We start from the raw sequence: 18,613 nt of genomic DNA, 5'->3' as shown, positions 1-18,613 counted from the left end.
TCAGCACTATTTTGATTATAAGCCTGTTCTGTAGCCTCCATATTGAGCTGAAATACACTGGAGGTGTCAGGAGAAAATCTGGTACCTAGATGAGGGCTAATAATGTATGGTTGTTAAACCTTAATGATCACCCATTCAGATGGAAGCACCCTTGGACAAAGAGCTGGCTGTCATCCAGGGTAAACCAGTTTTTCAAGTCTGGACTCCCACATGGATGGTGACCAAGCAACAAAGCACCTGATGATCACCTGATGGGGTTTGAGGCTGACCAGAGAAGTCATTTGATGGGGAGGGGAGGGATTGGAATCCTATAAAAGATAGGTTTCAGAGTAGCAGCCATGTTAGTCTGTATTCGCAGAAAGAAAAGGAGTACTTGTGGCACCTTAGAGACTAACAAATTTATTTGAGCATAAGCGTTCGTGAGCTACAGCTCACTTCATCGGATGCATTCATTTATTTGAGGATAAGCTTTTGTGAGCTACACCTCGCTATCCGATGAAGTGAGCTGTAGCTCACGAAAGCTTATGCTCAAATAAATTTGTTAGTCTGTAAGGTGCCACAAGTACTCCTTTTCTATAAAAGATAGGGTCTTTCAACAGCCATTTTAGAAAAGACCCCAGAAACATGCTCCCTCAGAGCTATCAGCATAGCAACTATGCAGCCACCAACCCCTTCCCCAAGGACCCTAGAAGATAATGCATGGAAAGAAATGTGTGCGACAGTCAGCAGCAAAGCATTTAAGAGACTGTTGACCTCTTAGAGCATATCCTTAGGCATACTTCAGAGCAGTTATCCAAAGGGATAAAGACCATCAGGTTGGAGTGTTTGAGGTTTTTTTCCCTTCGGATTCCTTTCTTTGTGATAGAAATCTATTGGAAAAGGAATCGGTGGGCCTCCTCCTAACCGCTCCTACATGACTTGGAAGAAGTGGGTTCTGGGATAGATTCTGGTCTCATTCTCTCCCCTCCATGGCAGCTCTCCTCCCAGGGCTTCAGTAACCTCCTTAGGTCCCTGCCTGAAGAAAGAGGATAAGGAAAACAGGTTCCACAGAGGGCTGTTTAGGGGGGGCGGGGGTTGCTTTTTTGGGCTTGGAGCTCCCCAGTGTACTCTTCCACATCAAACCACCCATTCTCAAAATGCATCAACCCAGTGTGATGCTGGATAGGAGTGAATGATTGACTGATGTGTGTTTTACACCTGCCGGAGGCTTGGGATTTGGCTTTTACAGTGTAACTCAATGGCATTTATATAGTACTTGTGGTAAACATGTTTCTGCTGGAAAAATTCTTAAGTCATCCACAATCAGCTTGTCGAAATACTGCCTCCAATGTGATCTTGTCTACTCTTGTATGCTAAGCCGGGGCAGGCTTAAGTAAGAACTTAGATAGGAGATACCCTTCAGCTAGGGTGCTGCAGAAGATTGTATTAGTGATTCAGTAGGTGACAGTCAGTACTGAACAGGGTGGATTTGATTTAAAACACTAGTCAGGAAGACTTGATTTAATCATTGATTTCTACATAAAAGTGCATTCTTGTTGGTTGTTATAACCTTAATACATATTCTTCCCAACTCAGAGGTAGATGTAGGTTTCATTTTTAGAAGATGCACACTATACATTTTTAAGTGATTTATTTTGAAAACTTTTCAGATTAGTTTTACAGCTGTATCAGAAAATGAATGATTGTTTGGTTATTTCATTTACCACAGGTAATTGAAGCAGATATTTATGAAGTCATTGGGAGGTGAACTATCTCCAGTTCAACAGGTTAATCATTAATATTTGGAGGATTTTCTTGTCAGGCTGTATTAGGAGGAGAACATCACCAGACAGACATTTAAATTGTTTCATTTAACTAAAACAACAATGTTCTGTATTCTAGATTTTTTTTCTTCAACAGCAAACATATAATATTTTAACAAAACAAGCGTATGAATTTTTGAATTTAGTTAAACATTCAAGTTTTTTAAAATCAGGCTTGTTTATGTTAAAATTGTTTTTAACTAAAATAGTTAAATGAAATATTTAAAAAACAAAAACCCAAAAATTAAATCGACTTTGTCAGCCAGGTCAACATGAGAAACTTAAAATATTGGCTTCTGCAGCTAACTCAGTCGTCTTCACCTTCATTTTCCTGTTTGTTCATCATCTGGAAAAGAAAAACAAGCTTTCCTGCTTTTTCAGGTCCCAATGGATTTCTCAATTTGGAATGAATTAGTCCAAAGGAAGAAAATATTCTTTCTACGCTGGCAGAAGAAGCTACTGCTGTTAAAAGTGAGATTATCACTTCAACAGTCTCTGAATCCAAGTGCTTAAGTGACTTCCACCAGTTCACTGGTGTGACTGTCTTTAAAACATCATCAGCAAACATGTATTTCTTGAATGGTTCACCCTTAGCTCTGAAGTGTATTATAGTTGGCATTATGGAGGGATGCTTTCTGGATGTCCATGTCATAGCCAGCTCCTCGTCTTCAGCAGTTAAGGTTTGACCCTAGTACCGAGTAGTGAGAATATTTGCAAGAAAATGAACGGGAGATAGTATTTGTCCCATTTGTTTTTTAATGCTTGTAATTTAACTCTGTCATTGCATATTTCTCTTTTTAAGATCTCACTCATTTTCTTCCACATTTCAACAGAGTCAGCTATTTCCCTGCATTTTGTTCAAGGCTACAGAAATAGGCTTCAGGGTACTCAGCATGTGTTCAACGCAGGGATTTGGAGCAATCAAATTTTTGAATTGCTCCACTCCAGCTCCACTCCGGCACCAATAGTGACTGCTCCAGCTCTGCTCCGGCTCTGCTCCGCACTCCGACTCAAATTAATTTTTAACTAAATAAAAAAGAGCATACTGTAATTTTGAAAAACATTATTTTTATTCAGACTTTTAAAACAATTTAAATGTCATCAACAGTGATACAAACTAGAATCATTCATAATTCATTCTGTAAAAAAATTATTGCAGCAATCAAGTCGTCTTTCATAGCCTGCCGCAAATCATTTAAAATTAACTTTAAAGCCGAAAACAGTCACTCTACACTAGCTTGAGTTGTTGGCATGCTCAAAGCAATTCTACAGGCAGCCTGAATGCGGTGTGGGTAGGTGTGAATGGCCTCAAAAACAGACTTAACTTTTAGCCTACCAATAGACTCCATCGCCTCACAATCTTCCCAAAAGTTTCTCTCGAATAATGCTTCATTACAATTTTGAATCACAGAAACTCGCCAGTGTCTTTCTTGTTTATCCAATTCCTTTTCGAAGGCGTCATCTTCTGAAGAATTGATGCTTGAGTTATCTCCATTTCCCTGTGATGGTTGAAGACATCTCAGGGATGGACGCTCGAACAAGTTCAGAGTAGAGACAGAAGTTTGAGAACAGCCTGCTATTTCTGAAGGATGTGAACTTTCTGTAACCGCAGATTCAGTTGTTGATGATTACTTTTGTTGTGTTTCATTTTCTTCAACCTCTTTCGCAGAGTTCAAATGTAGCAATAGATTTTGTTTTTCAAGTCGTCGAGCAATATCAAGGAGCCCCTCTTTTGCCTTTGGTATTTCCCTTGAGGTAAGAAGAATCCGATACCATGGGTCAAAATAAACTCCAGCAAGGAAATGAATATTGTCAAAAAGCTTCTTTTCACATTTCTGCATGGAGGATAGAATTCCTTTTGCAATTTGTCCACCATTTTCTTGCAAGAATTTTGACAGTTTCTGCCATTCCTTCATTAAAACTCTTGGGGTTACACTGACAGCTTGAAGATTCACGGTTGTTTGGTTTGGCTTTGCCAAGAGGACTCGTTGGTTCTTCACTTCATCCCATTCAGCTTTTGTTAACTTGAGTTCTCTTGTTCCAGCAGCAGCCACTTGTTCACAGTAAGATTGAAAAACGAGAAGCCGATCAATCATCGCAAATGTTGAATCCTAGTGAGTCACGGTATCCAATGATTGAGTTACCCCATGTAGATCAAGCAGAACACTTCGAATACTTGGGGTTTGTAGTTTGACAACGACTTGTCGAATTTTTGCCAGAAATTTCTTTTCATGTTCTTTGTTCAGTCCATCCCAAATTGCCAACTGAAGAGTGTGAATACCACACGTCATCAGTTGGACTTTTGAGTCATCCTCATGAAGCTGTGTTGGAAGTATGAGGCTAGGGTCATTAACCCATTGTGCAGCAGCATCCATGTTGAGTTCGATTTCATCCATTCCTTTAGTTCCTTCATCAGGCAAAATAGCTTCAATTCTGTCCACATCCCTGTTCTCAGAGGTAGAAATGGTTTCATTGTCCTTGCTGAAATTTTTGACGGTACACATTATGTTTGCTGCATTGTCAATGCAGATGCTCAGCACTTGCATTTCACTGATCCCAAATTTTTCTGAAATAGCTTTTACTTGACTTTTCATGTACGAAGAATTGTGACGTCCTTCAGTGTCAATTATGTCCAAGGTTTTTACCACAGATTTATCTTTTCCTTCTTCATAGTACTGAGCATTGATTGCAAGGAAATTTCTTTTTCCACAGGTTGCCGCATCCATTTTCAGGTTGCACAATTTTTGCTCCAAAGCTTTCTTGAGCTCTTCGTGACGAGACTCAGCTGTGCTGATAGCTAAATGATGAACCGCATCATGCCCCGTCAAAACGCCAAGCTGCCAACCCATTTCACCTGCAATTTTTGGAATCCTTTGTTCTTTAGCCTGAAGGTAGTGAGTGGTGTTGAACTCAAGCAAACTATTTCCATCAGACCTTCCCGGAAAGTATTGGCATCCATGGTGACTATAACCTTTGAGGACTTCAAATATGAGTCAAGTTTTGTTTGCTTAATTTTGGGTTTCTTTTCAGATGAAGCTCCACAAACAATCTTTTCTCCAGGAGTTTTCAAAGAGCCAGATGAACGTTGTTTAGCCATGTCAGCTTTCTGTTTTGACTCATCTTCCTAGTCCTTTCTTGTAACCAGAGCCGCATTGTTTCCAGGAGGTTACGTTTTACATGCCGCCAATGGTTGAAACTTTTCACGGCACTTGCTTCACTTGTCTTGAAGCTACATGGTTTGAGCTTGCCATTCGCTTCCTCTTCCAGCTTGCACGTTGCTGATTTCTTCTTTGCTTTTCCCAAAAGCCCAAATTTGGGCTTTTCAAATTCAAAACTAAAGACGTCGTTGAGATCCTTTTCCGTAAATCGGCTTTCAATCATGGGGGGCAGATTTGATTTTTTGTTGAAGCCACGGCCAAATCTTCATGTGCTGCTACCGCATCCAAATGTTTCTTGTTATGATCTTCAAAAAGCAATGAACAAAAGCATTACATTTTTTAATAACGTACCTGCTTGTGATATCTTAACCACTTAAGGTACTTCAAATTTATTTTGGATTTTCTGGACAAAAATGATCGCCTTTTCTTTTTACACAAAATTATTATTAAAGTATATTTTAATTTTTTTAATGTTTCTTGCAGTTTTAATGAAGTAAGAAGTATTTTAATGTACATAATTAATATAAATTTTTATTTATAAATTGCAAGTTACTTTTTCTTATGAAATTTTGCAGTAAAATATTTGAAATATTTCCCAAGTTTTTAATTAATATCTCAAAAACGCTTTAATATAGATATGTCAATGAAATTTGGTAAGTGCCGTAGCGTTAGTACGTGCTATCGCTGTTCTACAACATTAATTGTTGGGAAGTAACGAGGCTACATGTTACAAGGTTGAAAATAAACTTTAATGGGAAAGCGGATTCAAATTGCAAGCACAGTCCTTTTAGTAAAGAGAGCAAATTTTCAGAAATATGTTTTTGCTTCATCAGCCTGAATAGATAATACAAGGTAGAGCAAATAATGGGTTCTATCTTGTATAATGTTTCCAGCCTGATGAAGGAAAAACGTATTTCCAAAAATTTGCTGTCTTTACTAAAAGGACTGTGCTTGCAATTTGAATCCACTTTCCCATTAAAGTTTATTTCCAATGTTCTATCATACAACATCATTCAAATAAAATGATTTAAACTACAGGCGTCGTGAACTAGGGGGACTGGGCCAATTTTATTTAATATTTTTTAAATCTTTGACTATTTAACAGATACGACCCTGGAATACGATTTAATGCTAAAACATGCATTAAAATGGTACTCTTAATTTATTTTGTGTAATTAACCATTTTCGAGAAAACTGTTTAAAAATTTTAATCTGCTTAGATGCTTAGAATGATACAAACAATTTTACTTATTACTTATTTTTCAACTTTGAAACCATAAATTTTAAACGTAATAATAAATAATAACCAAAAATTCTTAACTTATTATGGAACATAATATTACCGCTCATAGCCAGGGGCAGTCGATGACAAGCCTTTCTTGAAATATGAAATAAAAATGACCAACCGCCATTTAGGACGCCTATGGTTTAAATAATTTTGGATGATGTAATATGGTAGCACATACTAATGCTTAGACACAGACATAATTTCATTACTTTATATTAAAGCGTTTTTGAGATATTAATCAGAAATTAACTTTTCGTCACCTCCTTGAAGGGACTGTAGCTCCCTTAGGAAGAATTTTAGGACACGTGTTCACAGAAATGTTTTTTCTTAAAATGACCTAAGGATTCACCCCCAAAGTTGTGTTGGACATTTTCCAATCACTCTGGATATATCACAAAAATCACTCCTAATTTATGCAAAAATGTTTACTGTATATTTATATGCCTGCTGCACGCGACTTTTTCAGTAAATTTAAAATTACAAACAACGCTACCAAAAGACCGTTGAACAGATGACATATAAAATAAGTCCTCCAGAGTGATATGGAAGCATGTACAAATGAACAAATGTACCGGTAACGGGAGCCCGTGTGAGAAATGAGCTTAAGTGGTTAATATCTCTTGTGATATCTTCATATATCAATAAACAAAAACATTATTTTTTTTTGCAATATACCTGTTTGTGATACCTTAAATGTTGCGTCTTGCGTCACATTTTTCCGTAATTGCAGCACTCAGCACGTCTCATTGATCAACCCTTACAAAAGAAGTATCAACACATACTAATCTAACTAATCTACACGAGTACATACTTGCCTAACCTTGGTACAAGGGTGGGAGCAGTCTGCAGTGTTGCCGGATGTCTGATAATTATCTGATTCTTTAATAAAACATATCTCCAAAAACTTCGTAATTTTGTATCTGTACATTAAATCTTGATTTCGGCCGAAGTGAGGATAACTGTGACATATTACGTAAAGTGGTAAAGTAAATGTTAATGCCCTTCAATGAGGAGATATATTCCTCCTTCTGAATGCTGGTGTATTCCTTCTCAATGGTATTGCACAAAGATCCCTTCACCCAGGAGTGAGAGTGAGTTTTGGAAGTTGGTAGCTGAACCCCCTATATTACATTCCATAGGGACAAGGAAGTGCTGATACCTCACCTGACATTCATTCCTAAGGGGGTCTCAGAATTTCATCTAAATCAGTCGACCAGCCTGCCAGTTTTCTTCCTGAAGCCACATTTGGCACAGGAAGTAAAGAAATTACACACACTACATATGCCCAGGATGCTGCTTTATTACATTGCCAAAAACCATCATCCCATCTGTTTATAGCCACATCCAGGCATTCTAAAGGTCAAGCCTTCTTGCAGAGGATACCAAAATTGATATCACAGTGTCTCTTGCCAACTTACCAGCTGGTTGCTGAGTCTTGCTGCTTGAACTCTGCTGTACCTTTCCCATTCAACAACATCCTCTGCCTCCTTCAGAAATGTGCCAATTTCTGAGAGCTGCCAGGCAACAACATGGAGTAATCCACTGACCTTTATCAAGCATTATGCACTGGACTTAGTGGGTAAAGCCAGGGGTGCTGGAACTGGAGAAGCCAGAGGGGCCATGCTCACCCACTTTTAAACATGGGTGTAGTTTCGGGCAGGGGGCTGCATTGCCCCCCAAGCTGTAAGCCTTGGGCAGGCGTGGAGCGGTGATAAGGTGATCAGCTTTCACACCGTGAAGCACAGCTCCTGCCATCAGTACCAACCTCTTCCCGGTGGGGTGAGCTAAGGTGGGCGTTAACCCCCTTCGCCACAAGGCCCAGCCCCTCTCTGTGGCCCCGCCCCTGTTGCATCTCTTCCCCAGGAGGCCCCACTCCCTGGCCAGGCTGGAATTTGGAGCTGGGTGTAAGAGCTGCCCAGGAAGCACAGGCCACTGTGGGGAGCCCTGGACCTCCACCTGCCCTGGGGAGGGGACACTGGCTATGGACTGCTCTTGGGCCCCCTGGCCCCCTGCCCATGGCAGGTGGAAGGTCTTAACACGGCCTAGCTCTGGCTTCCTGCCTGGCTCGGGGGCAAGGCCTCGGGGGGATGAGAGGAGCAGGGGGCAGGACCTCATGGCACTCCCACTTCTACCAGGGTTCTGACACTCCTGGGTAGAGCAGATGTCAAATTCAGGATACCAAACTACAACCAGTATTTAACTGATACACCTTGTTCCCACCATCCTGAGGGGATACAGCCTTCCAGTTACTTGTAGTGAGATCCACATTGACATGTTCTTGTAGAGAGAATGGCTATATACCCTACAGTAACTGGTTTTTGAGATCCCCACAACCTGCACTTTTCTGTTTTTGGAGTTCTCAGCAACAAGGACTTTGAATTGTGAGGGAATGGAGGGAGGCTTGGAGCTGCTCCACCTTTAATGTCCAGGCACAGGAGCATGAGGAGGACAGGGCAGGTGCATGGCACCAACGGACATTGCTATTCAAAACAATCCAATCTCGTGCACGCAAACCTGCAGTGTGATCTGACCACAACATCTTGAAGAAGCACAGTTACTATATGGTAAATGAACATTTTTATTGTGTTTTTTAAATCTTCTTTAGATAATTACAAGGTTAAATTCTTTGGTCATATTCCAGAATTAATTACTTTTTGGGATGCTGTTGATAGAAGAAGGGAGAGAAACAAGCCTTCCAAAAATTGACATTAAACCGCTTTCACTAAAGAGAACTCTAAAAGCAAATTCCATGTGGTATGAATCTAATCATGCATTGCTCTGGCTCCATCAAAATAGTTTTTATAAAAGAGTTCTATTTGGAATCTGAAAATACAAAATCCTTAGGTATATTGGTGCTGCTCCTTCTCCTAATTATGTCATTGGTAAAGCAGCTTACAGGTTGTATGATATGGTAGTAGCTGTCCGCTTTGGTTCTGTTGTAGGGAAGGTTGAGGGCAAGCCATCAATAATAAAATTATGTTATTTGTTCTTGTTTTACCATATGTTAAGTTTTAAATATGATGAAAATTTTCTGAAAAGAGTGTGTAAGCTGAAAACAAAAGTGGGGTAAGTTTGCTATCTCTTCTGTTTTATTGAGAAATCACTGTAATTCTGTTTACTTTCATGGAACAGGATACATGCATGAATGTGATCGTGTCTTGTAAGGAGGTATGTTGAGTCACATTCAGACAATTCATATTTCTTTAACCATCTTTCTCCTTGTCTTTAGATACCCAACCGCCTGTAGTATCTTTTGTGTGTCACCACAGAATCTTTCTGAAGTGTTTTTATTAGCTTGCAGACTCTCATCTTCGAGTTTTTTTTAAACTGTAATCACAATCAGTTGTCATATAGTATATTTTACATTTCCAGTCAGTCAGCTAAGTCAGAAAGTAAACGGAGTCTAACAAAGCAATGAAAAGAGGTGGTAGGGAGACATTTCTGTATAAACTATTTATTGCTAATGACCCACAATTTTGTTTAAATGCAAAATTTATTATCCATCAGTAAAGTGACTTTTGGAAGGTTAAATTGTGACTGTTTGTTTATATTATACCTTCTATGTTTTTTAATGACCTATTTTATATTTCTAGTTCCTCATCCAAAATGATACCCTGTGGACCAGTTCTGTCATTTGTTCGGTGTCTGTTGCGAAGAAAAATTGTCTCTGTGGACAGTCTTGAAGATTCCAAGTTATGCCGATGTTTATCCACTGTGGACCTTATAGCTCTGGGAGTGGGAAGCACTCTTGGTGCTGGTGTTTACGTACTTGCTGGAGAAGTCGCAAAAGCAGATTCTGGACCTAGTATTGTTATTTCTTTCCTCATTGCTGCCTTGGCATCTGTGATGGCAGGTCTTTGCTATGCTGAGTTTGGTGCTCGTGTTCCCAAGACTGGTTCTGCATATTTGTATACTTACGTAACTGTTGGTGAACTGTGGGCTTTTATCACTGGCTGGAATCTCATTTTATCATACGTTATAGGTAAGTTTGGGAGACCAGTGTAAAACTGACGGGGTGACTGGGAAAACTAAAACTAAAATTTAGGTTTGGGCTCTTTCTTTCTTTTTTCTTAACTGCTACTACTTCAGACACACCCTGGTATCTGATAGTCAAGCTGGGTTATTTCCCTCTCATGCATCATCCCCTGTAATAAAGTTTCTTCAAGCCAAAATAGGTACTTTGTGATGTCTTTGCAAATCCGTTCTCTTCAACAGCTTAAGTAAGTGTACCTAATTGGAAAATAGTGGCAAACAATTCTGTTGATGATGCAAAAGAAGAAATAGAATCTAATTCAGTTCTCATTGCTGTGTTGGCTCTGCAGTGCTAGTTGGAGTAAAAGCAGTAAGTGTAAATGTCTCTGGATACAAACAGGAAGTAGATCTAGGGACGGTGCCATCAGTGTAGAACTACACTTGAAAACAAATCATGAAATATAAGTATCAATTGATGTAACTCCATCAACGATGTAGTGTCCTGCAGACATACCAGCTTTGGGCTGATAGCCCACTGTATGTGAATCTAGCTGGAACTAGGAAATGTCAGTGTTTGGATGGGAGAGATTCAGAGAGACACCTTGGTAAGTCAGGAAGAAGGGAAGAAGTGATATTTGTGACTCAAGTATCATGCTTCCTTCCAGAACAAAAGTGATCGTGCAACTGCACAGCGTCAATTAAGAGTCAATTAAGTTAATGATGTACTGTGTGGGTGCACATATCCACATGTGCAGGTTCAATTGCAAGACCATGGCTTATGTCACAACTCACCCAGTACATCCAAGTATTGTATTAGCGGACACTCTGCTGATGGGGATGTTGCTTTTTGAGATTGATAGAAAAATGTGGTCTTGATTGCTTGTGGTTTTGTAGCGTTTTTTCAAGGGTTGGGGATTAACCTTTGCATGCTGGGTAAATTCAAACTCCGGCAATTTCATTCTGCCTAATTAAACTTCTGTAATTCCAGCTCGAAAAACTATTCTTCACCTCCTGTCCTAAACTGTTGTGTGGTATTACTGTGCATTGCTAAAGACATATCGTGTTTCACCTTATAAGTGGCTGCACTCTAGCAAGGAGGGAAGTTAATTTTATATCAGTTGAAATTTGCAGAATGTTTTGGGATTAAATAAAAATATAATATAATGAACTAATATAATGAAAAGTACTCTAAATGAAAAATTATTATTGATTATTATGCTATCAAAGTTAGCTATTATAGAAGAGTTTACTTGAACTTTTCTAATGCAGTAAATTGGGATATGGTTACTGTAGCTTAATATATTATACTATAATTTTGTAGATATGAATTGCTATAATAAAATCTATGGAGAAAAAGCCCACTTGTTTAACAATAATTGTATCTTTCTAAATACAAATAGCAACATGTTCTTTCTATAGTACTAACTGTTGTATGATCGTGTTTGTACAAAATCCTATTTTTTGGGGGGTATTTTATGAAGGTACATCCAGTGTTGCAAGAGCGTGGAGTGGCACCTTTGATGAACTTCTTGGAAAACAAATTGGTCAGTTTTTCAGAACCTACTTCAGAATGGATTTTTCTGGTCTAGCAGAGTATCCAGACTTTTTTGCAGTATGTCTGATATTGCTTCTGGCAGGTAAGAAATAGAAATCTCTTTACGTTAGGAATGTCATGGTGACTAATAATAGAGAATGTATTGGAGGCAGGGAACAGATTTTGCGACTATCTTTATACAAGCAATAAAAAAGGATGAATTATAGTTCTAATGTTTTCTCTTATCAAGATACTGTTTATATTTTAGAGAAATATAAATGCATAGAGAGCATTGATATAGTGGCTCTATAAATCAGAAGCAAATATATACACACATTTTTTTAACTTCATCTAAGTCATGAGGTAATCAGCTATGAGAGCTTTTGTGTAAAATCCATAATGTAGAAAGGACAATAAAAGAATAGTTAGACAGCATTTGTATTTTTTCTTTTTGGTTGCTCTAAAGGCAGTGGATATTTTCAGCAATATCACAATCTTAAACTTTGTGATTCAGTGTTATAATGTACTGCCCACAAACCAAGCATTGTTTCTTGGTGGATATTTGACTTAACTTTTCATTTAATCCTTTCCTCACAAGCTATTTCCTTAGTACAACTTAACTTTTTCCCACTTCCAGTCTTCAAAAGAATTATACAGGCTAGAATTTGTGTCAGCTAACAGGCAACTCCAAGACACAAGCACAGTCCATCCATCCATCCAATGTGAACCTTCAGCACTCTGAGCGTGCAGAATGGATAGGTTGTTTCTGCATGCTGTTCGGTTACTACTTTATTTTCCGATACTCCTTGATAACAGTGAGCGTTGGTAAAATTAACTGGATTTTTGCTTTTGACAACAATAAATAATTTTATTTCGATTACATCTTTACTAATGCATCACTTTACAATAGGAAATCCCAGCCACTGGCACCAGACAACTAAACTATTAACCATAGTTTGTTTCCATGGGGATCTGGTTCCCTCAGAAATGAAAATAAACACGGCTAGTTTTTACATTCAGAGTGGCTGTTCTGCATAAGTAAAAGTCACTCATGTTTTGGTGATGCAGAGTATGAAACAGTATGCATATTTAGAATGGTAGTATTTGTTATTATTTATTTGCATCAAAAGAATGCTAGATACTTGATAGATAGATGACTCAGCCCATGCCCTGAAGAGTTACCAGTCGAAATAGATACCTGACCCAACCAATCAACTAAGAGCTTGTCTCCACAGGAAAGTTAGACTATAAATTGGTTATAAAGTTATAAAATTGCTATAATCCCCAGTGAGGACACTTTTATTCTCAGACTAGAATAAGAGTGTCTGCACAGGGTGGCATGACTGGTGAAACTTTCTCATGTAGACCAGGCCTAAAAAAATAAGAATAATGTAGAGGGAAGAGAGGATAAAGGTTACAGTAATGTCAGGATTTTGCTTATGTGGGTAAACATGCATTTTTGATGCATTAATGCGCTCTGTTTTATTCATTATTTACTTTTAATAAAAGATGGCAGAAGATAACATTTTCAAAAGTGCCTACGTCCTGTTTTCAACAGAGACTTAGGCACTTAGAAGCTTAAGTCTCACTGAGCTTTGTCTCCTAAATCAATTAAGTATTTTTGGAAATTTTACCCAGAAGTTTGTGAGGTTGTTGACAAAAGTGAACAGCAGCATATTTGCCTCTGCCATAAGCAAGCAGCAAAAAATGAATCAGAGCTCTGAGAAAAGGATAGTTTCACTTTGGAAACTAATTGGGACTAATTTTCAAGCAGCAATAATTTTGAGTGCACAATCCTATGAGTCTTGTAAATGTTTTTTCTTTGATTGTGAATTACTAACATTATCAGCAGTTATTGGAATTGCAGCATTATGGAGTCAGACTGCAATGGAGGTAATAGGATGACAATCATTGTCTGAATATCATTAAGTGTCATTTAGCCATTTATTGGCACATTTACTATTTAGATCACCTGGCCCTAAGAAATTCCCCCTTTTCTTTGTATATACATTTTATAGGAGTAATTTTCTTTGCAAATTTAAAATGAAATTTGGTCATTAGGAAGAAAACAGAGGTTTGGTCTGACAATGAAGCTGAGGAAATAAATAAAGATGAGTATTTACAGAACACTAAATCATAAGGTTATTTCTTCCCACTCAACTACCGGTACCTCTTGTTGCCAGTTGTGTACAGTGAATTTCTGTAGATTTAACAAGCTAATAACCTATTTTTAAAATTATATGCATCTCTTTTTGTTTCAAATTAGTTGTTACAATTGGTACAGTCTCATGAAAATTCTTTTCCAGTTGAATTTCTGTTAGGGAATAGCCAAGAACTTCATTTAGACACTGAAGCCCACTTAGCATGCTCAAAATCCCCCTATCAGATTTCATTCTTTTGAGCTATGTTATATTCGGGTGATTGAATTGGTTCAAAAGACATGCAGGCTGCTGCTGAGAAGAGAACTGCTAGAGAATGCTTAGGCAGTACTCTGTGGCCACTAGCAAAAGGGCTACTTTTCCCTTCTGAGCAGACACTAGCCATCCTGGCTGCTGCTCTACGGAATGGAAATCAGACAGTTGCATTTACAGTTCAGTTTTTATTCTCTTACTATGACATTGCCAAAGGAGTATGGCCTGGAGGAAAGATTACAGTTTGGGTCCTGGAAGAGGAAGAAGATGATGAAGAAGACGGGGCAGGGGAAAAGGGAGGGGGAAAAAAAGACAACCATATTAAAAAAAAATCTAACGAGAAGTCTGGAGTAATAATTCCAGACCTTTAACCCTGGTAGATAAAATATTATCTGCCTTTTTATTTATCCAGAGTAACAGGAAAAAGCAAAATCACATTGTTTGTAACAGCTAAAAATGTCGAGAATACCAATTTTATGTTTACACAGTTTGTGACAGTATTGGATAGCTTCCTCCTTCCTTCCATCTTCTAGGAATTGTTCATCTAGTGAACGTTAGTAGTGAGAATCAGGGCTGTCTTGTGGTCAAAAAACTCTCAAAAAGACAAGAAATTTGGGCTCCCTTTTAATACATGTACAGTTCCAGCTGCTGGCAGTTGGCTGTCCCAGATTTGATGGCTCTGGTAGGGAAAAATTTCTAGAATCCATTTTTTTTAATTGGTCATTTTAGCATCTTAGGGAGTGCAGTGGAAATCAATCAGTACAACTGATTGAGCCTGAAATGGGGAAGACAAGAGAGTGTGAGAAATGGAAAGAGAAGAAACTTAATTAGTAGCAATAATAATCCTAACTTGGATGATGGCCATCTGCTGCAGAGAAAGACAAATTCTGGAAAAGTCTTTAATTTGAGAGAGTTTCAAAGATGAAAAGAATGATGCCTGGATTTTTTGTTTTATTTTTTTAATTTTTCCACTTATCTATATTTTCTTCTGTTGTCTTACCATTCTTTATCTGAAGTGGGCCTCCCCAGTTGTTGTCAATCAATCAGAAAGCATTGCTTCTTAAATTTAGGTAGTAGCTGCCAGACCATTGTTTTTCTTTCTGTCTAGTCCCCTTTTCATTTGTGTTCTCTCTCTGTGTTTTCTGTTCTTCCAAACCCTGTTGTCATTCTCCTTGTTTAAGACATCACTTCTCTCCTTCCCTTTCCCTCTCCATTCGTTTCCTCTTCTGCCCTCAAGTCACTTTCCCCAGTACAGCTGAACCAGCCATAAAATAACTTTGCAGATCTCTGCCAGTGAGAGAGGAGGAGGAAGAGTCGAATCGGGGGTGTCCTGCAGTTTGGGTAGTGCCAGACACAGCTCACTGGTTTCAGTGCTAAGCAAAGCTACAGCACTGGGAGTGTCAAAGTGACAGGTGTTTCATGGAGAATATCACACTCTACTTTATAGCACACTAGACAATTGCCCAGGTCTCCTATCGGTGAGAATGGCCTTCAGTGGGAGCAGGAGAAGTTTGTGAAGATCCCCACTCACACATTTTTATTTTTATTGTCCAAATGAATAGTCCATGGAAACCTGTTCCTTCATGTTTTCTTTCTACAGATGGAGATTCATTTTTAAGACATTTTGCATGCTGGATTTCATATCATTTTAGGTCCATTGAGAAACTCCTTTCTAGGAGGGTTGGGGTAAGAGGGAGATTTAAAGGTCTACAAAACAATTTACTTCTTCTGCCAATAAAAATACCACCAACAAAGAAAACTTGAGTAGCTCTTATGATAGTTCCATAGTTTCTGAGAATGTGTCTTATGTTGCATTAACAGAATCAGAAATTTTATTTAGACATTATCTTGATAGGCTTAAAATTTTCAGAATTAATCTCTAAATAATGAGGGGAAGCATATAGGTGTGGCATTATTGGAAATACTTTTTTTCACAGAGAAATGGTGTGAGATTTTTCTACTGTATTTCATGTTTCCCCATCCCAATTTGTCATCTTGTATTCTGCTAAACTACAGACCAGGCTTCAACTGTCTCCCGTCTAACTTCACAGCAGGGTCTCCCTTGGAAAATGTTCAGATTGTGCAAATAAAGTAGTCTGCTATGTAGAAATACATTTATTTTATATCCTGATTTGCACAAGAATACAAAAGATCAAGAAACTCTCTAAATCAAAGTTGTTTAGGAGCTAAATAGATGCTTGTCCTTTAATTATTTTAATAATCTGTATCAGTAGTTTTCAGCCTGTGGTCCATGGATACCTGGGGGTCTGCAGACTATGTCTAAGATTTCCAAAGGAGTCCGCACCTCCATTCAAAATGTTTTAGGGGTCCACAAATGAAAAAAAGGTTGAAAACCACTATTATTCTAGACCCATTATTCTAGGAATTAGGGACAGCTTTGGGATGTGCATTGATAACATTAGATTAGAACTGGTCAAAACATGGAAGAAAAAACATGCATTTAAAACGTTTGACTTTTTTAAATCAAAAATTCTAAATTTAATTTTTTTTTACTATTCTACATGAGAATCTAAAAGTCAGCATGGTGCCAGTTCCTGAACCATGTGTACTGTAGACAGAGAATTCAAATAATTACGGACAGAGAGAATGCCTCTCTTTTTTGCTAACTCACACACATGCTAGCAAGACTATATCCTACACTTTCATGGAAGAAGAATTAAATCTGATAAGTGTGTTTCGTGTGTGTGTGTGTGTAAAAGCAAATGTAATTTTTAATAGACTGTCTGATCATTTCAAGAGTTTAATCATGAATGTGCATTTTTGAATTCAGGAGTTTACTAATGTTTATGTTAGTTTTATTAAGCCTAGAAGTTCCTTTATCCCAAATAGAAGTATGGACTGGGGGCACAGGAACGAAGTAAGCTACACTTCCCATATATATTTTTTGCCTGCTGGATTAGAAATGGAATTAATGTCAGTCAAGAAGACAGTCATCAGCCTTTGGAGAGAGAGAGGATTAAAAATAGTCTCCATTTTACAGTTTTTATACAGTGTCTATCATAGTATTGAAGTGCTCATTAACCTAGTACTAACACCTAAAAGCTATAGATCTAGTATCATTAACTAAATACTAAAATTAGTAACGTTAGCATGTATACATTATTAAAGATGCTATTTTACTTCCTAAAGGAGATGTTAATTCTTTAAAATCCCCTCTTGTATTTCATAGGTCTTCTGTCTTTTGGAGTAAAAGAATCTGCATGGGTGAATAAGATCTTCACTGCTGTTAACATCTTGGTTCTCCTCTTTGTTATGATTTCTGGTTTTGTGAAAGGAGAAGCTGACAACTGGAAAATAAGTGAAGAATCTCTCATAAACCTCACAGCACAGACAGGGTAATTGTTTTTTTTCCTTTTCATCTGTCAATTTTCTTCCATTTTTCTTGTTCCTACTTTAAGCAGCCTCTGATGACAGCTCCTGGTGTACATGCATCTCTGGTAGCCTATGCATTGTAGCAACAGGTTTAGATTTACTGTTTTGTTGGGAAATGTAGACTTGTGTCCTGAAACAGAATTAAATTTTATACTAATTACTTTTTTGCCTTTTAGTAATCTCAGGCTTAGCCACCTGGGAAGCTATCAGTGTATATTTCTAAAGATAGCTATTTAACTGCAGTACAGGATGTGATTAACAAAAAGATATTGGACCTGATCCTGTGCCATTAAAGTCAGTGGGTGTTTTGCCATTAATTCCAATGAGAGCAGGACCAGGATTTGTAGTGTTTATTTGATAATCCAGTTTTTTCTGTTGTTAATGAATTTTTGGTGATAGAAGATCTTTATCTCAAACATCATACAAAGGTATTTGTACTGAGAGCTTTGTAAAAAGATCCTTATCTTGAGACTACTCTGCATTTTAAAAGTGTTCATGTAGAGTTACTGGTGATAAAAAACTATTAGATTTCTTCTATCGCAAATTAAAAATGCCTTTTTTCTGTTGTATTTCAATTTTCTATAGAAATTATTCTTCCTATAAGAACGTGACAAGCATGTTTGGGGCCGGTGGTTTTATGCCATATGGTTTTACAGGAACATTGGCTGGTGCTGCAACATGTTTTTATGCCTTTGTGGGATTTGATTGCATTGCAACAACTGGTAAGATGGGGTTTCTCTCTCTCTCTCTCTCTCTATATATATATTTGAAGTAAAAAGTTAGTGGTCAAAATGTGTAATTATATATATACTAGTCTTCTTCCCTGTCTGCCTCTGTATCGGTCTGTCTATCTCTGCTCTTAAACTCTATCACCATGTCTAGAAAGAGACTGAGATCACTCCTGAATGTGGCTTTCTCATTCCACAGAAAAACAAAATTACAGTGTGAATAAATTTCTCTTTGCCTGCAGTTAGCTACAATGGCAATGGCAGAATGTGGGAACTGATCAGCACAAGCTCTTTCTGCTAAGCCCATATGGCAGGCATCTTGCCTTT

The 18,613-nt window shown here is 38.0% G+C and overlaps 1 protein-coding gene across 3 annotated transcripts in view; it reads left to right on the top strand.

The window, feature by feature from the left end:
* SLC7A2 (solute carrier family 7 member 2) overlaps positions 1 to 18,613 on the top strand; it is a 109,854-nt gene that overhangs the window by 65,099 nt on the left and 26,142 nt on the right. For all 3 annotated transcript variants that reach the window (XM_084626207.1, XM_084626208.1, XM_084626206.1), the window contains exons 2-5: positions 9,842 to 10,230; positions 11,702 to 11,857; positions 17,356 to 17,521; positions 18,144 to 18,280. In XM_084626207.1, the coding sequence (XP_084482333.1) occupies positions 9,855 to 10,230; positions 11,702 to 11,857; positions 17,356 to 17,521; positions 18,144 to 18,280 (835 nt within the window). In that variant the 5' untranslated portion in view covers positions 9,842 to 9,854. The remainder of the gene's footprint in view (positions 1 to 9,841; positions 10,231 to 11,701; positions 11,858 to 17,355; positions 17,522 to 18,143; positions 18,281 to 18,613) is intronic.

The sequence above is a fragment of the Lepidochelys olivacea genome, assembly GCF_965140295.1.
Source record: "Lepidochelys olivacea isolate rLepOli2 genome assembly, chromosome: 4".
Classification (NCBI taxonomy): domain Eukaryota; kingdom Metazoa; phylum Chordata; order Testudines; family Cheloniidae; genus Lepidochelys; species Lepidochelys olivacea.
Note: the sequence above shows the minus strand (reverse complement) of the source record. Positions and strands in the feature narration are given on the sequence as shown.